The sequence below is a fragment of the Chiroxiphia lanceolata genome, chromosome 11, assembly GCF_009829145.1.
Source record: "Chiroxiphia lanceolata isolate bChiLan1 chromosome 11, bChiLan1.pri, whole genome shotgun sequence".
In the NCBI taxonomy this organism is placed as follows: domain Eukaryota; kingdom Metazoa; phylum Chordata; class Aves; order Passeriformes; family Pipridae; genus Chiroxiphia; species Chiroxiphia lanceolata.
Genome location: NC_045647.1, coordinates 12631991 through 12654212, shown reverse-complemented (window position 1 = coordinate 12654212; position 22222 = coordinate 12631991). Strand labels below are relative to the sequence as shown.

Here is a 22222-nt window from a genome sequence, read left to right as displayed (position 1 = left end):
GGGGGATTTGGGACAATTCACTTGGTCCTGTTTTCCTGTAGCCTCTGTCCAAGCAATGCTCTGACTCGGCTGTGATCTTGAGCATGACACAGATATGTGATTCTGACTCTTGTGAATCTGTGTAGGTCCTTATAGGTCAAGGGAGTCATCCTCAGAAAGTGAAAGTGTTCGGACCTGGTGTGGAGAGAACTGGCCTGAAAGCAAATGAGCCAACTCATTTCACTGTGGACTGCACGGATGCAGGAGAAGGTAAAGGCAGGTTGGGCTGTTGCTGTGATATCAGACCCACAGGTACCACACACAGAAGGGAGGGGATTATGTAATGTTCTATCTGGTTTTCCTTTAGTGGAAAAACCTTGGGAAGCAGAACATTGCAGTGAATTGTGATCTGATCTATTGCATCAGTTAACGTGGTGACTTGAACAGCTCCTGGGAATGGGAATGATCTGGCTGTTTGGCTGGCAGTGCCTGGGCTGTCTGGTAGTAAAACCTCCGTTTGCTTTTCCTAGGTGATGTCAGTGTTGGAATTAAGTGTGATGCTCGTGTGGTCAGTGATGAGGAAGAGGACATAGATTTCGACATCATCCACAATGCTAATGATACGTTCACAGTGAAATATGCCCCACCTGCTGCAGGGCGCTACACCATTAAAGTACTTTTTGCAGGAGAGGTTTGTAATCTTCATTTTGCAGCCTGATGTTTCTAGAATCTGTTTATCTGCTCTTTGATCACCAAGCACGTGCCTGTTCACAGCTGGCTGCGGCAGTTCGCAGCTGGCCCTTCCATGTCAGCTCATATGCACTTTGTCTGATCACTGTTTCTACAACAGTGTAAAAAAACTAAAACTTCTTTTGTAACACTTGGATGTACACAAATGAGAGGGGTTGGCTGGGGACATTGAAGTTCAAGTGTCTGTGTTGGACTGGCAATACTGAGTGTGGTCTCAGTGATGGGACAAAGCTGCTTTCTAAAGGATAAAAAACCTAAGTGACTCTCCAAGGAAAATGGGGGGGAAAGTTTTCCTTAAAAATAAAAAAGGGCCAGAATAAACCCACGACAGGCCCCTACAAACTATCCAGCTGTTAACTTTGTGCTAGACTTTCAATGACACCACTCAGTAAGCAGAGTGTTTGAGTGAGGCAAAATTCTACTCAAAATGGTACTGGAAATGGAGCAAAATTATCTTAAAATTACTATCTGTCTGATTTTGGCTACTGAAGAGTGACCTGTTTATGTTTAGAGCTGTGTTTCTGTTGCAGGAAATTCCTGCCAGCCCATTTAGAGTTAAAGTGGACCCCTCGCATGATGCCAGCAAAGTGAAAGCTGAAGGACCTGGGCTGAACAAAACTGGTGAGAGTTGGGTTGATGTTGTGTGGTCAGCACTGGACTGTGAGGGGCTGTCATAGGGTAGCCATTGCCTGGCTGAGCATTGCTGGGATGCAGCAATGCAGTCCTGGATACAGCAGGGTGGGGTGCCAGGCAATTGGAAACGACACCTTTCCCTTGGCACTTTGCTTGACTGGGCTTTATTGGTACTGAGCTTCTAGAGAAGAGTTTCTGTGTGCGAGCTCTGCATAAATTAGAATTAACATTTTTCTTCAGGTGTGGAAAATGGCAAGCCAACTCACTTCACTGTGTTCACCAAGGGAGCTGGAAAAGCACCACTGGATGTGCAGTTCAGCAGCCCAGTGGGGAGAGGCGGTGGTGGATCTGGATGTCATTGACAACTATGACTATTCCCACACTGTTAGGTACACTCCCATACAGCAGGTAGGTCTGACTCATGTAGCAGTACAAGAGTAAGAGCTCATGTTGCTAATAGTGCAGTGACCACCCTTCATGGTACCTGTGCACAGAGGAACAAGCAAGAAAGGCTTGCCAGGGTGTCCTGTTCCCCAGGATCCCTGAAGCCTGCAGCACAATTAGGATTGGAAAGCAATAATGCAGTTTTCTGGTGTAGCTATTGATAGATTGCCACTGTTTTCTTTTCTGGGGAAAAGAGGGCGATTGAAGCATTGGCATACAGCTCACATCATCCTTCCATACATTATCAGTTGAAGAGGAAAGATGGCAAACCTTTCCAGACTCTGAAACAGAGCTGGCTGCTACCCCAGCTGCTCTGGGCTGCTGTGGTCCTGCAGAAGTGAGGTTGTGGTGTGCTGCCTCTCAACAAGCTGCTGATGTCAAAGGAACTGAAGGGCAAACCAGAGCAGGGATAAAAAGAAGAGAGTTTGGGTCATACTGTGCCTGTTCCTGGTAGGAAAGTGAACAAGTTGTTGCTGAGGAGGGAAGCTGGGCCGCAGATTAAATGCATCCAAAGTATGTGTCTGCATTTAAGGCTTGCCTTTAAGTTGGAAAAAATTGAGTCTGACTCGTTTGGTTCAGAGGCCGATGATACCTTAGCAACATCATTGAAGAGCTGAAAGTAGAAGCTACTAATAACTAGAAGTATTTTTCCTCATGCTGTGCTTGTGTGTTTGTAAAGGACCACTAAACTCCAGAATGCACGAATCTCATATTATTCTGAAGACATGGATGCTGTGGTGCTGAGATCAAAGTGTTCTGCCGAACAGCCAAATGAACCATCTGCACCAGCTTTCTTGAATGGAGCTATGTAAAAGGGGACTGATAAGGAGGACTGCAGTATTATTTAGCTGATAATGCTGAATTAGCATTCTTGGAAGCACCATAGAACTAGCATTTGTTTTTGGATAAAGCAGTTGCATGAGCTCAGGAGGTGGCTGGCATGCCTGTTTGGAGAGGCCTTGGCCTGTTCGGTCAGGGCTGGTATGCAGAAGGGAACAGTCATCTGTACTTCATGCATGTGTTTGTGAGTAGCACCAGATTGCCATGTTTCACCTGAAAAGCGGTGTTGAAACAAGCCAGGATGCCTAAACCAGGTTTCCCACTTGGTCTTCCATCTGGAGAAGTGCCTTGGGTCATGGAGGAGCTGGGGACTTACAGGAGATACTCGCAGATTACAGTGGCAGGAAAGCAATGGTTAAACAAAGGAGATGAAAATAGAATGCTCAGTTATTAGAGTAGCCTTGTTGTCCCTCCAGGCTGTGAGCACATAGGTCATTCCTGACCCTGTCTTTCTCAGGTTCCTAAGCAGTAACTTATGAATGAGACTCTGGAGTCTTCAGAATAGGGGAAGGATGGACTAGGTTGTTAAATTCCTGAGGGGCTGTGTCACTGCAGAGGAGCCTTGGTTAAATGCTGTTTACTCGGCCTTATCTGTCTCGCGGTGTTGCTACAGCTACCCGGGTGCATGTTTTCTAAAAACAACCAAGAATAATCATGGAAGCTATTCACTAGCTTGCATGAAACATCCATAATTATTTCACTTGGGAGCCGAACCAGCCAAGAATGAAAAGTAAGCAAACAGTGAATATAGCTAAAATATGGACTGCGGTAGGAGAGAATAAAAGGAGCACACATCGTGGGCTGGAGCTTGCCATGGCTGTGCAGTGTTCCAGCCAAAATACACAAGAGCATTAATCTTTCTGACTTGTAGAGCTTAAACCCCCGGTATTTCAGATGCTGTAATAATACGACCTCTTTGCAGTCTTGGCTTTGGCCAGGCCTCTTCACGCAGTGGAAGGAGGTACCTGGTCTGGAGCACTGGGACATTCATTCAGCTGTCGGGTCTGAGCACTGGGAGGGTGGGAGCCAGCCTGTGCTGGAGCCTTTGCCAGGCTGCTTGAATATAATCTAATTAAGTGTTGGAAAGATCTGTCTCTTTCTCTCTTCCTGTATTAGATAAAAACCATTTAATACTTCGAAGGGCTGCAGTGGTTTAGAGCTTTAGTGTCCATAAACCAATAAGTTTGACTGTGGCTGGCTAAAATGGATTAGGTGAAGTGGTTATGTACTGTTTGGGTGTTAGTGTGTCTGTATGAAGTGAGGAACTGAGCTAACTTAGAAATTCTCCAATTAGGGTCCAATGAAGGTTTCGGTAACTTACGGCGGTGATCCCATCCCTAAAAGCCCTTTCACTGTGGGCGTTGCTGCTCCGCTAGACCTAAGCAAAGTTAAAGTCAATGGACTCGAAAACAGTAAGTACCTGTGGGCTGGAAGCCCCATAGCCTGCCTCTGAAGTGTCTCCTAAATCTGGGTGATTGCCAACATGTGCTGCTGCAACAGGAGTGGGCAAAACAATCTTCTTTTAAACTTGCTACAATTGGGAATCAACCAGCTCCAACTTCGTAGCTTGGCCACTCTGACTTAGCTGGTTCTCTTGAGGACGGAATTTCATTTGAGAATTTTATTTTTTTTTTTCCCCCCAAAGATTACATAGCAATGTGGACGTGTGTTGTGGTTTGGTCCTTTGTGGTGAACAGAGCTGGACTCTTCACCCAGCTGGGCACCCACTGATGAAATCTGTTTTCTTCAGGGCTAGATGGCTGTTTGTTCAAATGTATGAGACTGGTACAATGCACAGTGTCATTTATAGTATCTTTTTGTTTTCCAAAAGTGGAAGAACTTAAGGCTGTGAAACATTGTTGCTTTCCTGAAATGAGCCTGATACTATCAGACCATGTCTTACACACACTTGTTACGCCCTGTAACTTTGTAGCTCCAGTTAACCAAAGCATTTGTTTGTTTTTTTGTTTGGCTTTGGGAGGTTTTTATGACTGCAGGGAGATGCAGACTGCCCAGGGCTCTGCCAGTGCCTGCTCCCTCAGTGGTATGTGCATGGGAGATTTCTTGGACCACTGTCTGATGTTAAGTAAGTAATGTAATATGGGTTTTGTCTTTTTCAGGAGTGGAAGTAGGGAAGGATCAGGAATTTGTAATTGATACCAAAGGAGCTGGTGGGCAAGGTAAACTGGATGTTAATATTTCCAGTCCTATGAGAAAAGCTGTGCCATGTCTGGTGGAACCGGTTCTGGGTAAGGAGTGCAGCACTGCAAAATACATCCCACGGGAAGAAGGACTGTATGTGGTGGATGTGAGTTATGATGGCAACCCAATCCCAGGGAGCCCCTATACTGTGGAGGCCACACTACCTCCAGACCCCTCCAAGGTAAGTGAATGGTTCGGAGCTGTGACAGCAACTGATAGATGAAAACTGAATTGTGGGCTATTGCGTGAGACTTGGCTTGGTTTTGGCCAAACCAGACCCAGGAACATCTTTACTCAGAGTGCTCAGTCAGTCCTTTTGCAGCCTCCATGACTCATTAAAGTCATTCCTGTAAGACTGTATTTGAATAAGAACATTGAACTAGTCAAGAATACTGCAAGCATCCTGCATAGTGTGGCAAAGAAAAGTATTGCTCCTAATTTGATAGAAGTTGGCCTGATGAGAATCTCTACTGTATTAAGATGCTTTTTTCTAAGGACATATATTTCAAGAAAAAAATGTGTACAGCCATCAAATATTTTTACATTTCCACCTTTTATATCCCACGGCTATATAAAAACAATTATGGTGAGAGTATAAATATCCTTGCCTAGAAACCCCTTTGGAGGAGAGGTACCAGCTTTACAGTAAAACTGGGATGAATGGCAAAGGAAACATTGCTTTCTGTATATTTTTAAGAGCTTGTTAATCGAGTCCCACATACAAACAACTCTAACAAGGCAATCTTCTGGCAATTATATGGAAAAGACAGTTTAGCTCAACTGCATATTCTCTTCTAGGTAAAAGCTCATGGTCCAGGTCTTCGAGGGGGCCTCGTTGGAAAACCAGCCCAATTTACAATAGATACCAAAGGGGCAGGAACTGGAGGTTTGGGTTTGACAGTAGAAGGCCCATGTGAAGCTAAAATCGAATGCTCAGACAACGGTGATGGAACCTGCTCTGTCTCCTACCTGCCCATGAAGCCTGGAGAGTACTTTGTAAACATCCTCTTCGAAGAAGTTCACATTCCCGGCTCACCCTTTAAGGCAGACATAGAAATGCCGTTTGATGTCTCTAAAGTCATTGCCACAGGCCCAGGTCTGGAGCGTGGTAAAGTAGGTGAGGCAGGGCTGCTGAATGTCGACTGCACGGAAGCAGGTCCCGGGGACCTGCGGGTGGACATGGTGTCAGATACTGGTTCTAAAGCCGAGGTCCAGATCGATGATAACAAGGACGGGACCTACGTTGTTACGTACGTGCCGCTCTCAGCCGGCATGTACACAATCAAGATGAGATACGGAGGAGAGCAAGTGCCTAAATTCCCAGCCCGGGTCAAAGTGGAGCCAGCTGTGGACACAAGCAGAGTTAAAGTGTTTGGGCCAGGAGTGGAAGGAAAAGGTGAGAATAACTGTTGTTATCAGAATTTGTAGGACTTGCAGTTGTTTATGAGTGTTCTGGGCCCTGAAAGCTGTAAAAACCTTGCATGTTTCCATGGTGACCCTGGGAAGGACTGGGGAGTCTCATTATGTTCCCAAACAAGTTGTTTATCATGCGGCTTCACCAAATGTTTGGTTGTTGGAAATATATGCAGTTCATGAAGTGACTCTTGAAAACGTTTCCTGCAGATGTCTTCCGAGAAGCTACAACTGAGTTCACTGTGGATGCTCGACCTCTAACGAAGGCCGGTGGTGACCACATCAGGACACAGATCACGAGCCCGTCCGGCTCCCCCACAGACTGTCTCATCCAAGACAATGCTGATGGAACATATTCAGTAGAGTACACGCCGTTCGAAAAGGGTAACCTCTGGGTTTGGGTTTTTTGGGTGGTTTTTTTTTTTTTTTACTTGAAAGGGGAAAACCAAGAGCAAGCGGCTCTTCTGCCGCTTTCATTTGGCAAACTGCTGAGGTCTGCCAGTAACTTGTTGGCATCTTAGCAAGAGTTTAACCAGCAGAGGAGCTAATTCTACAGGAAGCAGCTCTATTTTAACTTGAAGAACTGACTTTTGTGGTAACTTGGCTTCAGAAGGACAGTGTAGATAGTGTCTCTAGTTATGAAACACTAGCAAAGTCTTGTGAAATGCAGAAGGAAACTCTTACCCATATACTGACATTTAGGTCTGTAGCATCTTGTAGAAGTGATGTTAAGTGATGAGTGTATTTAGGGAATTCAGAACATGTTTTCCTCCTCTTGACAGGTCCGCACACAGTCAGCGTAACGTACGATGATGTACCTGTGCCAAACAGCCCCTTCAGAGTGAATGTGACAGAGGGCTGCCATCCATCACGTGTGAAGGCACAAGGACCTGGACTCACAGAGGCTTTCACAAATCAGCCAAACCCCTTTTCGGTTGTCACCAGGTGACTGAACCTGTTTAATCTTCAAGGAATGTCTGAGGGAGGGAGGAATGTAGTGATGTGTGCAATGCAGGATGCTAAACTCAGTACAAATATTTATAAAGAGGCCAAGCTGTGTCCATCTGGTAACTGTGTGTGCTACCTCATCATCTGCTGAGCACTCTGCTCTGCAGACGTTAGACATTAGGGGTCAATAGTTGTTGAGGATAAAATTCTAGGAAAATGTGAGTGAGGTAGTGCTGAACAGCTTTCCATGCCAGTGCACACTGAAGGCTGGACATCAGAAGTCAGGTTACTGCATTTCCAAAAAGGATGAAAATGCAGCCAGAGCATGTGAAAGCTGCAAAGCTGCTGTTTGAAGCAGTTAATTCTAACAGTGTGTGTTTCTGTCTTGCAGAGGGGCAGGAATTGGTGGCCTTGGAATAACTGTTGAGGGACCTTCAGAATCTAAAATTAGCTGTAAAGATAACAAAGATGGGAGCTGCAGTGCCGAGTATATTCCTTATGTTCCAGGAGATTACGATGTTAACATCACGTATGGGGGAGAGCATATTCCTGGTAAGAGCTCTTGCTCAGTGGCTGTCAGAAGAGGGAAGAAGCCAAGCTGAGGGCTCAATGCATTGGCTGCATATCCCTTATACTGTGGGATGTTGATGTGATTTTGTCTTTCTGCTTTTCTTGGGAATTCAGGCATAAAAAGCAGTGGCATTTGCTCAAGTGGGTACAGATGAGTGGGACAGGGAAAGGGACACTAACCCTTGACAAATAACTGGTTTTATGCACAAGTGGTGTATAAGATTTCAGGTCATGAAAATAACCCTTTGGTATTTGGAGGTCTTCAAGATCTTGTTCTGCAATAAGAGGGTCAGCCTGTCACGGGGATTATATTAAACTCTGTGTTTACCTGTCCATGCATTTGCACTGGATGCTTCCTGTTGGTCCCATTCTCTTTGTTGACGTACTGAACTTGGTAAAATGTGAAGGAAGCAGTGCCTGTATGATGCTTCATTTGCACTTCTGGTTTCTTTCATGTTTATTTTTTTTTTCCTGAGGTGTGAGGAGTAGACAGTTCACAACTGAATTGTTGAATAAACAGTGAAAATGTAGAAGCACCATCCTTATGCTTCTGGCTTTTGCAGAAGCAAAGGAGCAATGTGAAGGCTGTGGGGTTGTCACTCATGCCTGTGGCTGAATGATAGTAATAAAAAAACCCAAGGAAAAGTAGGGAAAAAAGACCTTTTTCAATTTGTTCTCTGTAACTGTTAACTCTGGTGTTTAACACTTGCTGTGTCAACTTCCAGGCAGTCCTTTCAAGGTTCCTGTAAAGGATGTTGTGGATCCCAGCAAGGTGAAGATAGCAGGACCAGGTCTGGGAACAGCTGTTCGAGCTAAAATCCCACAGTCCTTCACTGTAGATGCCAGCAAGGCAGGAGTAGCACCCCTCGAGGTGGTGGTGACAGGACCCAGAGGTAAGAACTGAAGTACTCCATCTGGCTGTGGCCCCTTCTCTGTGTTTGGGTCGGTAACATGGCCCTGCTTGCAAAGATGGTGATGCCACTTGAATGAGCATTTCTCTCTGTTCCTGTTCATCTGTGAACAGGATAGCTGACCCTTGTGTCATGCTGTGAAAGGAGAGATGTGTCATAGGTAGTGCTGCTGTGGACAGTGCCTTTGATGGCTTTAGCTTAATCTTCAGAGTGGGAGAAGTGATGTGAGTAACCATCACTGGTGAACATTTGTGGCTTAGTTTTAGACATAAAAAAGTAAATCCAAAGTCTAATATGAAGTGCCTTGGGAAACCTGTGTAACTGGGTTGCAGAAGTCTCTGAATCATGGTGGAACTGCTCAGTGGTGCCCAGAGAGCAACATGGCCCTCGAGTGACAGCGTTAGTGATGTTTGCATTAACCTAGAAAGTTGTGCCTCAGTGGCACAGTATCTTGGCAGTGAGTTCCTGTTGGCTGCAAGTCTCACCTTGTTAGGAGGCAAGAGCAGCTTCCCCATTGGAGTGTCAGGTCCCTTTGTGCAGGTGCCCCTCAGGTAACACTCATTTAATTCTAGCGGATGAGACGAATTCCGAGGGATGGCGTTCCCCATTGAAAGCAATTTCGGATTTCTTTAAAGGTGGTCCAAAGGGTGAAACTGAGACAGGTTTGAACTCTCACTAGCTACTGGCAATTTTGGCTGTCGGAAATCCAACTGGCAACAGCAAGAATCATCTGGAGGAGGGAGTGGGAACCAACGGTGTTGCTTTTAGGCTTTGCATGGCAACTATATAGGTTTCTTTTGTGCTTGCTTTACTGCTAATCCCTCCTATGTTTTAAAGCCAACTTGTAATTGTAGACTGCTTTGTGTGTTGATCTGAACTGATATGTCGCGTAATCTGTTGTAGATTTAGCTTAATGCAAATTGAAATAATTGATCCTGCTTTCTTAGGACTCTGGCAGCTTGCAGGGCGGTCCTGCCTAGGCAGCAAGCCTGCCTTTCCAAACTCCTGATTGTGAAAGACTGGGTTGGTGAATGCTACACACCAATTGGCTTTAGGGCTCAATTCTGTGCAGTGAATCCCAGTAACAGTGTGTAATCTTATAAATGACAGTTCAGACAATTATAACTATTACCCATTTTCTGTCTTGAAAGATCTTCCATGCACTGTTAACAATTGCTCTTGACCTGGACTGTACAGAAAGGCAGAGATTTCTCCCTTTTTCATGCTAGCTTTTGTTTAGAGAGAGAAGATGGGAGCCCAGAGAGTGGTGGATAACAAATCTATTACAATTCAATGGCTTTGAATACAAAATTAGGGAAACTGATCACTGATCCATGCCTGTTGCCTTCCTTCAAAAAATAAAAAAATTTAAATTTAGCTTGTTGCAAACTGTAAATGAGCAGTGCATCTTGGAGCTTTGTGCGGTAAACGGCTGGTGAGGAACTGGGGTTTGACAGTGCAACTGAGAAAATCATATGGTGTTTTTTTAGGAGTTGTGGGGCCTGTTAATGTGGTAGACAATGGAGATGGCACCCACACGGTGTGTACACCCCTATGCAGGAGGGACCCTACCTGATCTCTGTCAAATATGCTGATGAAGATATTCCTCGAAGGTAAGGTGGTGAGATAAGCTTTGGTGAACTGAAGATTTAATGATCCAGTTGTGCTCACCCAGTACATGAGCACCATTTAAGGACTAGCTATGCTCCTTTCTACTTAACCAGTGCAGCTCCTTGCACGACTTCTGGGTTCAGTGGTGGTTTGAGCCTGCTGCACCTACAGCAGACACCGCTGGGGAGGTGTATTTGCACCTCAGTGTGTGCTGCAGCAGCTGCCAGCCATTGACTGGGGAGGAGGGGGCAATAATGGGTTTCTCTTTAAGTCCCTTCAAGGTGAAGGTGCTTCCTACATATGATGCCAGTAAGGTGACAGCGAGTGGACCAGGTCTCAGTTCCTATGGCATTCTAGCCAGCCTGCCTGTGGAGTTCGCTGTGGATGCTAAGGATGCTGGGCAGGGACTTCTGGCTGTACAGATCACTGTAAGTAACTACAAAACCATGCAGGACTGGAAATATGTTGTTCCAGATGGGCAGGAGTCTCTCCCATCAGAACTGTCCAGAGCTTTACCCTGACATACCCAGTGTCCTGGAGACTGGGCTGCTGGCTGGACCCTAAGGTCTGGTACAAGAAAGTCTTGCACCTTGTTTGTGAAGCTGTTGAGACTGCTTTTATGAAACTTCTGTCTTAAAATCATTAGCCATGCTATATTTGGCTCTCGTTTAACCTTACACTCTGCAAATGCCCAAAACGAGATAAACAGTTTCTTGTAAGATTATGAAAATACTGGCATTTGAAATGGAGACAGTCTTCTAGCAGTGCAGTTCAGCAAGGCCATGAGATAACATCCATGCTGAGCATGACATTATGATAAATTAAAACACAAGTCTCCCTCAAGGTTGCCAGAAGTCATAAGCTGCTTAAGGAGATACTGCAGGAATGTTTTTATTTGGCTTTGTTATTGCTCTTCCTGAAGTTTCTGGTGCCTGGACTCTGTGGCCTCACAAAAAGGTCTCTGGTTAGTGGACCATAAAGCACATAGCTCAGCTCTGGCATGCCTAGGTCATGGCATGACTGGTTGTACTGGCCCTCCTGCATTCTTGCTCCTGTGCTGTCTCAGTGTCTGTTCAGGTGCAGCAAAGCAGTTGCCATTATTCTGGCATGCATGTGCGGCCTTAAAGGATCCAAAATACTTATCAGAGCTCCCAGCCTGGCTGTGGCTTTGAAAATCAAGTTCCACAAGCCCTGCATGGTGGAAATGCATAGGTGATCCTCCTGGCAACATTTGTTTGCTTCTTGTTCTGAGCTGTTGAATGTCAAATGTTTCACAAGCCTTCCTAAAAGAAGTAAACTCTTCTGTGCTGTACCTAAATCTCAAGTCCTTTACAGCCTTATACTGTACCCCAGGCAGTGTTAAGTCATAAAATACAAAATGGAGTCAACATGTGGGTTCCCTTTGCAGGCTTGCAAAATACTTTGTGTTTTGCAGCTGGTAAGAAATGGTAGTTGAAGTGACTGCATAGGCCTACTTTTAACTGTAGACTTTGCAGTGTACCAGCAGCTGGATGCCTCATGCAGGAGACAGCAGACTCCAGTAATGCTTCCCCCTGCCCTCAGACCTTTCAGGGAGCAGCTGCCTGAGGCTACCCAGTGCTTACTCAGGATGGAGCTGCACAGTCTGGCTCCCCATCTCTGCCTCAGGGACCTGGGAAGCATTCTTCGTTTCCAGCAGTGATATAACAGTGAAGCCTGAAACTTCTTACAGTTATCTTATAAACGTCCTTGTATCAAACAGAGGGTAGTTGATGATAACACCAATTGTTTTATAGTGGTCTGATACCTTTCTACTCCCAGTGATCTATTGCTGGTACTAGTCTTTGAGTGAAATATATTTAAACCTCAAAAAGCTGCAGTTCTGTATCTGTTTAAGACTATATAAATATATATTTGTTGCCCTACTAAAGGAATTCAAAACTAACTTCATAGTGCATAAATCTTCTGGTGTGTATTCCTCAGGACCAAGAGGGCAAACCCAAGAGAGTGGACATTCATGACAACAAGGATGGCACTTACACAGTCACCTATGTTCCCGACAAAACGGGCCGCTACACGATTGGTGTTAAGTATGGTGGAGATGATATCCCATCCTCTCCCTATCGGATCCGGGCATCTCCATCTGGGGATGCCAGCAAGTGCTTGGCCACAGGTGAGTGTTTGACCCCTCTCTGTTGCAGTTGTTTGTGCTGGGTGTAAAGGTGCCTTCTGAGCACGGTGCAGTTGATGTAATGGGTGTAGAAGACATGCTAGAGACTTCTGTAATCTGGCTGCTCTTACAAGAAAGGGTTTTCCTAAAGACAAAGAAGTGTCTGCCCTGCGGGTGAGCAGAAACCTCTTGCAGTCTCTAGCAAAATCTGTCCAACTGCCTGGGCTGTCATAAACAGCCAGATGCAACTGAAGTCTGATGCTTATTTTGGCATAGATAAATCCTGCTGAGAACTGCAGTAAGGTTGATTTAAAAATAACACATCTGTGTGTGTGTCCACTGCATCATGCTCCTTGCACTGTGAATGTTGCAAGAAGCTTTTCATTCCAAGCAAGAACAAAATTAATTCTGAGGATATAAGTAGCATGTGCTTCTATGTTGGCAAATCCTGTTCAGGTTGGGTGTTTTTAGTGGAGGTTTCTGCTGCTTTTCTGTCTGGTCAAGGTTAAACAGGGTCTGAACAGGCTTTTGGGAAGGGTCAGTGCAAGGGGGAGAACCTAAAGATAAGACATTGCTATGACTCAGAAAATCATTGCCTCAAAAATCAATGCCTTGGTGTAGGGGGAGGACTCCAAATTTGTTGCTGCAGGAGCACCATTATGGCTCTGTCCCTCACTTGTTCTCGGGATGGATGTTCATTGCATGGCTTTGGGCTGGTCACTGCAGCATGGTACCACCTCCCAGGAGGTTGTGGCAGGGAGCAGAAGTGGCAGGAACTACAAGAATGCCACTGATTTTTAGAATAAAGAAATAAACTAGGCAAGGCCAAATTGAACAGGGAAAGTTAATCTGTTGTAGATCTGTGAGAGAGTCTAGGAATTGTGCTGGACCTGGCCGTTGTGCAGTTAGAGTGCACCTGATGCCCTTCCAGGAGCTGGCTGCTAGTAGTCTTAAACAGAACTACATTCCTGACACAATGGGGGAAAAAAAGAGAGCAATTCCCTTTACTTCACAAAAAAGATGCCTTAATGGGTGAATCTGATACTCTTCCAAGTAATTAAAGTCACTGCCTATTCAAAGTAACTGAACTGGAGATTACTGTCAGATGCCAGCTAAAATTTCCCCTTTCCAAGAAGTGCTTCTGATTCTGTGCTGTAAAGCTGAAATACAATCACTGTAGGTAGGAGTAGATGCTGGAATAGTGCCAAGGTATTAAACCAGCAGGTTCATTGCCACTTGAAAAGGAGCTGTTTACCTGGTAACAAGTGCCAGTCAGAAGCAGGAATGTTCAATACATACTGCAAATAAGACATAATGGTTCTCATTTAAACACAGTGTTCTTCAAGCTGGATCTGATAGCTACAATTTGGGCATTGTTGCATGATTTTCTTTTTTTTGGATGTGTGGCAGAACAGTGGAAAATCGTTTGTGGTTAATGGTAGAGGAAACATGACCATGGCTGCTACTGTGTCCTTTTATAGCTGCTTATACAGAGAGGTTTATGTTGAAGCAGTGCAGCTGAGTTGCTGGCTGGGCAGAAGAAAATGCCTTTGGCTCTGCATAAAGGAGTATGATGATAAGAGTATGGGTTAAGCATTGCTTTCTTCAAACTTAGCTTTTTTCCCCTCTGTTCTCATCCAGCCTCTCTGATTGCAGAGGGAGGAGAAGCTAGTAGCCAGCTCTTGCATGCCGCTGTGCTGACCAATTTTATGAATGTCCCTTGTCATACATCTGCTCCCAAAACCACATCTGTAGGTCCCTGGGACGAGCATCTTGGTGCCGTGCTCCCCAGGCGCCTCGCAGGCAGCCTTCCTGGGAAAACTGTCCTCTGAATGCTTTCTGTAATGAAAATTGCCTTGTAGGTCCTGGAATTGCACCCACTGTGAAGACTGGTGAGGAGGTTGGTTTCGTGGTAGACGCCAAATCAGCAGGGAAGGGAAAAGTGACGTGCACCGTCCTCACGCCAGATGGGACAGAAGCTGAAGCAGATGTTGTTGAAAATGAGGACGGGACTTACGATATCTTTTACACTGCCGCCAAACCAGGAACCTACGTGATTTATGTCCGCTTTGGTGGGGTGGACATTCCCAACAGCCCTTTCACCGTCATGGTAAGCCAGCTCTGCTCCAAAAGTATCTCCCACTCGGATTCCTGCTGCCATGTTTTATTTAGTGATAGGTTTAACTCTGTGTGTAAATGTTTGCTCAGACATTTATTAGGCTAGCAGGAACTAATGAATCCTTGTTACTTGCAGAGCTTATTTTGAGCAGGCAATACGGTTAAGTGAAGCGGGATAGAAGCCATCAGAGGATGAAGACTTGGCTTCTCTGAAGAAATTTGTTTTTCATTTCCTGACCATGTAGTTCTTTTTCTAAATGATGTAAGGGTGGTTGTAATCAACTTCTACAACTAATTACTTTAGCCATTGTCAGATACAAAGCTCTGCTTTCTCTGTCTCTTGCTCTTATTAAGTTGACCCCAAAATAAGGAATGGTCTGCTGACAGATCCCAGGGAAGTAGACTGTTAGCTCACACTTTAAAATTATTTGCAAGTGCTAGTTAAACTGTTATAGCCAAATTCCTCCTCTTTCTAATTATCTTCCTTCCAATGTGCAGTACGTCAGCACATTTAGCAAACAAAACCCCAGCCCCCTGAGAAGCAGACTAGGTGCCTCTCAGGGCTCACAGAAGCTCTTCATGTGAAGAACAGCTCTCCATGTTGGCAAAACAATTCCTGGTCTTGTAATCTCAGCCAAAGCAGCTTCTGATGCATGTCAGTCTGTGAAACCACAGGACAGTACTTATGCTGAGTGTGGATGGAGCTCACGAGTCCTTGGGGCTGGGTCGTCCTGCCTGTCACCCTGGCAGATCGCTATGGGTGTCTGAAGATTTCCTTGAGAAAAGTGACTCCCTTGGTCTCTGCTCAAAGGTTGCCACAGGAAATGCCTCACAAGGTCAGGGAGCCCACTCCCAGCCAACCAGAATTCCCACTTCCTAGCCGACTGATAGAGTACATGTTTGACTTGAGTGTCTCAGCTGGGAACACAGAACACTGGAACAGCAGCATTTCTGTTTTGTGTTGGTTTTCTTAGTGGAGTCTTTCCAAACAGAAGTTTCCAGTGGGTTATTTCATTAGTGGGGGGTTGCAGTGGTGTGAACGGGCAGGAGGGGCTGGGGTGGCTGAGCCCAAGGGAGCTGCCAAGGGAGTGTGGGTATCAGCCCCAACCACTCCAGTAGGATTAATGGGGAAGATGGGAATTTGCAAGTCATTCTCTTGGCATGCCTGGTGAGAAGAGCGGCTGCACCAGGGGAAAACACATTCCATGTCTTGACAACGCTGTCCCAGCTATGAATCAGAAGAATGGCTTTGCAGCTATGACTGGATGTGGGCTGGGTCATTCACCCCAAGTGCATGAGCTAGAGCAGCCTTCCCACGGCAGCCTGCTCCCCTGCCTCCCAGCTGGCACACCATGCTGCGCAGCGCTCAGGGACTTACAGCTTAGGTTGAAACCTTTCCCTTCCCTCCCTGCATCAATCCCATAAAAAAGCAACTTGGATACTCAGTTCTGTCAGGGTGCAGGCACAGCTTTCAGCTTCCCCTCAAGCACTCAACAGCGGCATGTAGTGGCCTTGTCCCTTTGCTGGTGGCTTCCCCCAGTGCCCAGTGCCTGCAGATAAGGGCAGTTTCCCAGCTTCCCTGACTGGATCCAGGTCTTTGCTATGGCGAGAGGACTGGGAGGGCTACACGGTGGGAGGAAGATGTTGAACTAGAAAGAAGTGTGTGTTCTGAACTGTGAAAGGTGGAAATGCCTCCATGCCAGAATAACACCTAGTAACACCTAACCTGCCTCTACCCCTGCCCAGGCTGTAGATGCAGATGATGTCGCCGCACGGTCACAGGAGCCAGTGGGCGCTTCCCCTCCTGGATTCCGCCCTTGGGTACACAATTTTTACATTTTTCAGCTGCTTTTCCCCATCTGTGTTCCATTTCAGATGACAGCCTGCTTCTTGGGACTGCTTGATCGCTCTGGTCATTGTGTTCATTCTTTCTGTTTCATCAATTGTTCTTGGGATCCAGACCTTGTTTTTTCTTTACTGCTTGAAGGGAGTCTCCAAATAAACTCCCATTTAAACACGAAGAGGATCATTGCACCCACAGCTTCCACTTCTGAAATGTCTACTGTTGGCAAAAGCAACCTGAATGTACTGCTTTGTTTTCCCAGTAAAATCACAGTGTCTTGAGTTCAGAGTCACATTGTGAAACTTGTTTCTTTTGTCCATGCTGTGTTGCAATCACTCTGCCCCATTTAAAAATCACTTTCTCTTCCAGGCCTTAAGCAACTAAATCCTTTCAGATGGAGCCACTTTGGGTCTTGCGTGTGCTACATTGTCTTCCATCCCTTTGTGTTCCATTTATATATCTAACTTTTTTCCAGCATGTCTTCCATCTGCGCCGTGTTTGATTTGCTCTGCTCTGCAGCGTGGTGTTGTGAAGGAGAGCTTGGCCGGACACTGCTCTGGTTGAGCCCAGTCCTTGGCTGGCTGCAATAATCACCGCACACTCTCTTCTGCTTGTGCTCACAGGGGAGTTGCTCAGTGCTCATTTGGCTCCACCACCCTTTTTGAAGTGACCTGTCTTTTTGCTTCCTTTAGGTTACAGAAGAAGCTTATGTCCCTGTTGGAGACATGAATGGCATGGGATTCAGGCCCTTTGATTTGGTTATCCCATTTGCTGTAAGGAAAGGAGAAATAACAGGTACCTGGAGTGCCTCTCAGGGTGGTTTATGATTTTTGTTAGTGTGTTTATCCATTTGCAGCTATCAGTCTGGGTGGTCCAGACCACAGCATGTGGGGGAGGTTTGTATCCTGCCAGCAACTTAGTTGTTTAATTTCACATCAAGTGGTACCCGCTGAGGGATGAGTAGGATACACCCTGCCAATGGTTTGAGTTAAGTGAGGGGATTCTTAGTGCTGCCATGGTCCTCAGTGCTAGGCTGTGAGCTCCTGCACTGTAGGGTCTGTTGTTGCTTTTTCCCTTCCGGAGCAGCTACATGCATCCTTGATAAGCTCCATTATTTTTTTTGAGCAGATGCTGCAAAACAGTTAATCCTGCAATCCTGTTACATACCTTCTCCAAAGTAGGCAACCCCTCTTCCACAGCTCTGACAGCTGAGAGCATCACCCAGTAGCACCCTGGTTGCACTAAGTTCCTGCACACAAAGGCTGTGTCCCCTCTGCCCTCTAGCTCAGCAATCCTACCCCAAACCCTGCGCTGTCTCAGCTTGAAGGAACAGTTGGTCTTTCCTTTTCAAAAGAGCAGGAGATGGAGCATCTTGCTACAAAGTAATTCAGTGCCTTTTCTGGGGCTTGCTGTGGAAAGCTTAGTGGCTGCAGCAAACAGCCCTGCCTGTAGTTTGTAAGGTCACAGGACTGTTTGCCAGATGTCTACCACTGTGCTGTATTCATGTAGCTTAAGTAGAAAACATGTCTGGTTAGTGTTCCCATTAGTCTCCTATTTGTGCCTGTGGGTAAGGCATTTAACAATTTAAAATGCTTGTTTAAAATGGCTAGACAATTCTCCGTGGGTGGGAGAGGGGAAGCAGGCGGCTTCTCCTTCTGTAACTCCCATGGTGGCCTTTTGTAGGTGAAGTACACATGCCCTCTGGAAAGACGGATACGCCAGATATCGTGGATAACAAAGACGGCACAGTTACAGTGAAATACGCTCCTACTGAGGTCGGGCTGCATGAAATGCACATAAAGTACATGGGAAAGCACATCCCAGGTGAGTCTGACAAAGCAGGTGATGCAAATCCGAGTGCAGGGTCCTGCTGATGCATCTCCTCCCTGGTGAGGTTCTATAGCTGAGTTGTACACACTGTAGTAAGAACTGCCTGGATTGTCTCATTATTCAGCAGCACTTCCTCTGCAAGCAGTCCAGAGAGAACTAAAGCAAAGGAGTAAGTGCTGGCACATGTGAGCTTCCATTGTGGTTTAATAGTACCAGCCAGGCTTAAAATGGATTTTGGTTTTGGGAACTAGCTTTTGTGGCATTTTATTATGAAGAAGAAACATGCAATTTTCTAACTTCCATTTTTTCTGCCATGGTGCTCAGCAAAACTAGTGGTTACAGTGTGTGTTTATCCTTAAAACTGCATTGGCAGAAAATCTCCAGTTGGTGGGGAGGACTGAGTGGCTAAAACACTATAGTTACTGTTTCCATCTCACTGCAATAAAATAAAACACACATGCACACTATGCTGTAATCTTTCTTTCTTCCTGGCTGCTTCTTAACAAACAGAAACCACTGCCTTTCATTCCCTTTCTTTTCTTTTGTCCTTGCTTCACCAGCTCCCCAGTGGAAGCTCTGCCTCGCCTGGAGGCTGCAGCTGCCTTGCGGTTCTCCGGACATGCCGCCTGTGGGGGCTGGGGGAAAGGGGCAGATCTGTAGGAAGATGTGTAGACATGAGACAAAATACCTTCAGCACTGTTTGAGCGGGGCTGCTGGTTCTGTTGGTGTACAGAAACACAGGATAACTTTGGCTGAAACAGGGAGCTTGATGATGCAGTGCATGGTGCTACTTCAGTCTCTTCAGCGCTTGTATGGGTATAGAACCTCCATAAGTGCTGAACTCTTGGATGTATTAATTCAGTAAGACCAATACCCTGCACCAGGACAGAAGGATGATGTTGCCTTCTTGAAGGCTGTCACGAATCAAATCTGCTGCTGTCTCAGCTGCAAAATTTAGCTTTGGACTGAAGAGCTATTTGTGCCTTCTTTTGAAGCCATTATTGGCTGTTGGTGACTGTACTTTTTGTTCTTGTGCACCAGCTTAGCTAATCTGAGGCTGGCAAACACGTTTTTGGATACCCTTCAAATTTGCTGGTTCAGGTTCATTGAGTCAGACAATGTGCTGTGCTAGTTCCTAATTCTGAGCTACCAAAATTCAGAATCTCTGCCTGAACTGAAAGCCTGCTTCTGAGTCATGTTCTGATTTAATGTGCTAAAAATAAACTTGCAATGAACAAGACCATTTACAACATCATTGAAACTTATTTTTGGTAATTTGAGGAACACTTTTTCATGACTGAATGTGGAACAAATTGTGAAGAAGTACAATTTGAGGGTGGAAGGGGAGGCTTATTTGATTTTTAAATGCATTACAGTCACATAAAGGTTTTTCAGATACCAAGTAGTGAGAAGGGCATTGAAGAACATTGTTATCAGTTCTTGTAGTCCAGGCCACTCATCCTTAAAAGTGCCTCTTTTGGTTGTTTTTTTTTCCTTTAGAGAGCCCTCTGCAGTTCTATGTGAATTACCCCAACAGTGGCAGTGTGTCTGCATATGGGCCTGGCCTCATTTACGGGGTTGCCAATAAACCAGCAACTTTTACCATTGTCACGGAAGATGCAGGAGAAGGTAAGTCTGTCCTTTAAACCCATCCTACCCTAAACTAGGAACTTCTTGGTGGTGTAATGCACACTGGCGGTAATTTCCATTCCTGTGTCCAACTATGAGCCTCTGATATGATACAAATGACTTGTGCAAATATCAGGCTGTAACTTGCAGTAAAAACTGTTTTATTACTGCTTCCCAAGAGCAATAGATGTATCTAGATGTATCCTGTGGTACAGGGTGCAAATGGTTTGTTAAATTAAAAATAAACTGAAGGCAGCTTAAATCTAGTGGGTGATGACTGGGTGTGGAATCACTGTTAGGTAAATCTAACAGACTGAATAGAGCTGTGGCCTTAGTGGATTGGCCTGACCTGGTTTTGCTGCTGTCCTTTGAAAACACACATCTTAAGTTGCATTTTAAGTACCAAGTATTGATCTTTCTCATTGGACCGAGTCTTTGGACTTGATGTGCACAAAGATTTACAGAAGTGCCGTTCTCCTTGTTTCCTAGGTGGGCTGGACTTGGCTATTGAAGGACCTTCAAAAGCAGAGATCAGCTGCATTGATAACAAAGATGGGACGTGCACAGTCACGTACCTGCCTACTCTGCCTGGGAACTACAGCATCCTGGTCAAGTACAATGACAAACACATTCCAGGCAGCCCATTCACGGCTAAGATCACAGGTATAAAGTTGAGACTTTGGGAAGCACTTCATATTAAAAGTTAACGTCTGATAGCATGGGGGACCTGGTTTGTGGCAGGAATTTGAAGTCCTATGACTTGTTCTGCACTTAACCTTGTAAAGTTTTGTGACTTGTTTCTGTTTATGTATTCAGATGATAACAGAAGACGGTCTCAGGTTAAGCTTGGTTCTGCTGCTGACTTTATGTTGGACATCAATGAGACTGACCTCAGTCTCCTAACAGCCAGCATTAAAGCCCCATCTGGTCGTGATGAGCCTTGTCTTCTGAAGAGGCTGCCCAATAACCACATTGGTAAGCTCTGAGAGATTAGTAGGGGTAGTCTTTGCTCCAATTTGCTTTGGCATGTAAAATCACTGACTTCTCTGCTCCTTCCCAGGAGAGTCTTGTCAAACCAAGTGGTTGATAGTGTTTGGTACAGTTCCCCAAAGACAGAAGACCGTGAAGAATGACCTTGTCTTAGGTTGCATGTGACATGTCAGGTTGCAATTGAAGTGGGTTTTGTCAGCATATATGAATGGCTTTGTGGTCCACTTGAGAGCAACACTTCAACATGTGTGAAGAGAGCACTCTTCCAGTATTTCATTTCTTGGTGTGATTAAGGCATTTAAATCAAGTATAACATGAATAAAACCTGAAAAAATTAGTCATATTTCTCTGCTTCATAGGCATCTCATTCATTCCACGGGAAGTAGGAGAACATCTGGTTAGCATCAAGAAAAATGGGAGCCATGTACCAAACAGCCCTGTAACAATCATGGTGGTCCAGTCTGAGATCGGGGATGCCAGACGGGCAAGAGTTTTTGGACGTGGCTTGGTAGAAGGACGAACCTTTGAAATGTGTGACTTCATTGTAGACACAAGAGATGCAGGTCAGTTCCATGGCAAAGGGACTGTGAGATGCTATGAGATACATACCCACTCTACATGAGAGCATTGCCCCCTCATGTGTGATCACCAGCTGCAAAAAGTGTGTTAAAGATCATGGTCATTGTCAGTTATTAACTACAGACAACACTATTAACTTAGAATACACTTTGCATGGTCCTGGCTGATGTCTTCGGTTACAGCCAGCAGGGACTGTCACTGGGGCACTGATAAAAGTTTTTCATTTGATGGTGCTGGTTCTAGTATCATTTGGTAGAATGGAAGGGAAACAAAGAAGGAAATGAGGAAGGTATTTCCCTGTTAGTTTAATGTGGAGCCTTGGATAACCTTTTAGCTTTGAAGATAACTTTTCAATATTAACAAAATAAAAGGGATATGGTCAGAGGATTTTAGGAGCTGAATGCATGCTGTGCCTTCAATATCTGACTGATTAGGAGTACAGAAATGTCATTAAGGCATCATGCAATTCCTGTGTGCCCATTATGATACAATCCTACTGCTATGGGTTTGAACTATTTAATGTCAGGTTTAGAGTAGAGCTATGGAAATCCGAGGCTAACTTACGTGTATTGTAGGTTATGGTGGGATCTCACTGGCAGTTGAAGGACCCAGCAAGGTAGAGATCCAAACTGAAGATCTAGAAGATGGAACTTGCAAAGTGTCCTATTTTCCAACTGTACCTGGCGTGTACATTGTGTCCACTAAATTTGCAGATGAACATATTCCAGGTAAGCGAAAGTGTTGGGCAAATTTTTGGTTAGTACAACTGAAGTCCTACCTAGC

The 22222-nt window shown here is 45.3% G+C and overlaps 1 protein-coding gene across 1 annotated transcript in view; it reads left to right on the top strand.

Annotated features, from left to right (window-relative positions):
- Window positions 1-22222, top strand: part of FLNB (filamin B) — a 71973-nt gene that overhangs the window by 38277 nt on the left and 11474 nt on the right. Inside the window, 24 exon segments of the mRNA XM_032699390.1 lie at window positions 126-249; window positions 510-670; window positions 1260-1350; window positions 1603-1690; window positions 1692-1770; window positions 3941-4058; window positions 4767-5029; window positions 5647-6244; window positions 6472-6645; window positions 7044-7206; window positions 7601-7761; window positions 8505-8672; window positions 10181-10228; window positions 10231-10303; window positions 10573-10729; window positions 12264-12453; window positions 14313-14560; window positions 17104-17206; window positions 18095-18235; window positions 19742-19870; window positions 20360-20533; window positions 20687-20845; window positions 21220-21423; window positions 22015-22167. Of these exon segments, the coding sequence (XP_032555281.1) occupies window positions 126-249; window positions 510-670; window positions 1260-1350; window positions 1603-1690; window positions 1692-1770; window positions 3941-4058; window positions 4767-5029; window positions 5647-6244; window positions 6472-6645; window positions 7044-7206; window positions 7601-7761; window positions 8505-8672; window positions 10181-10228; window positions 10231-10303; window positions 10573-10729; window positions 12264-12453; window positions 14313-14560; window positions 17104-17206; window positions 18095-18235; window positions 19742-19870; window positions 20360-20533; window positions 20687-20845; window positions 21220-21423; window positions 22015-22167 (3967 nt within the window).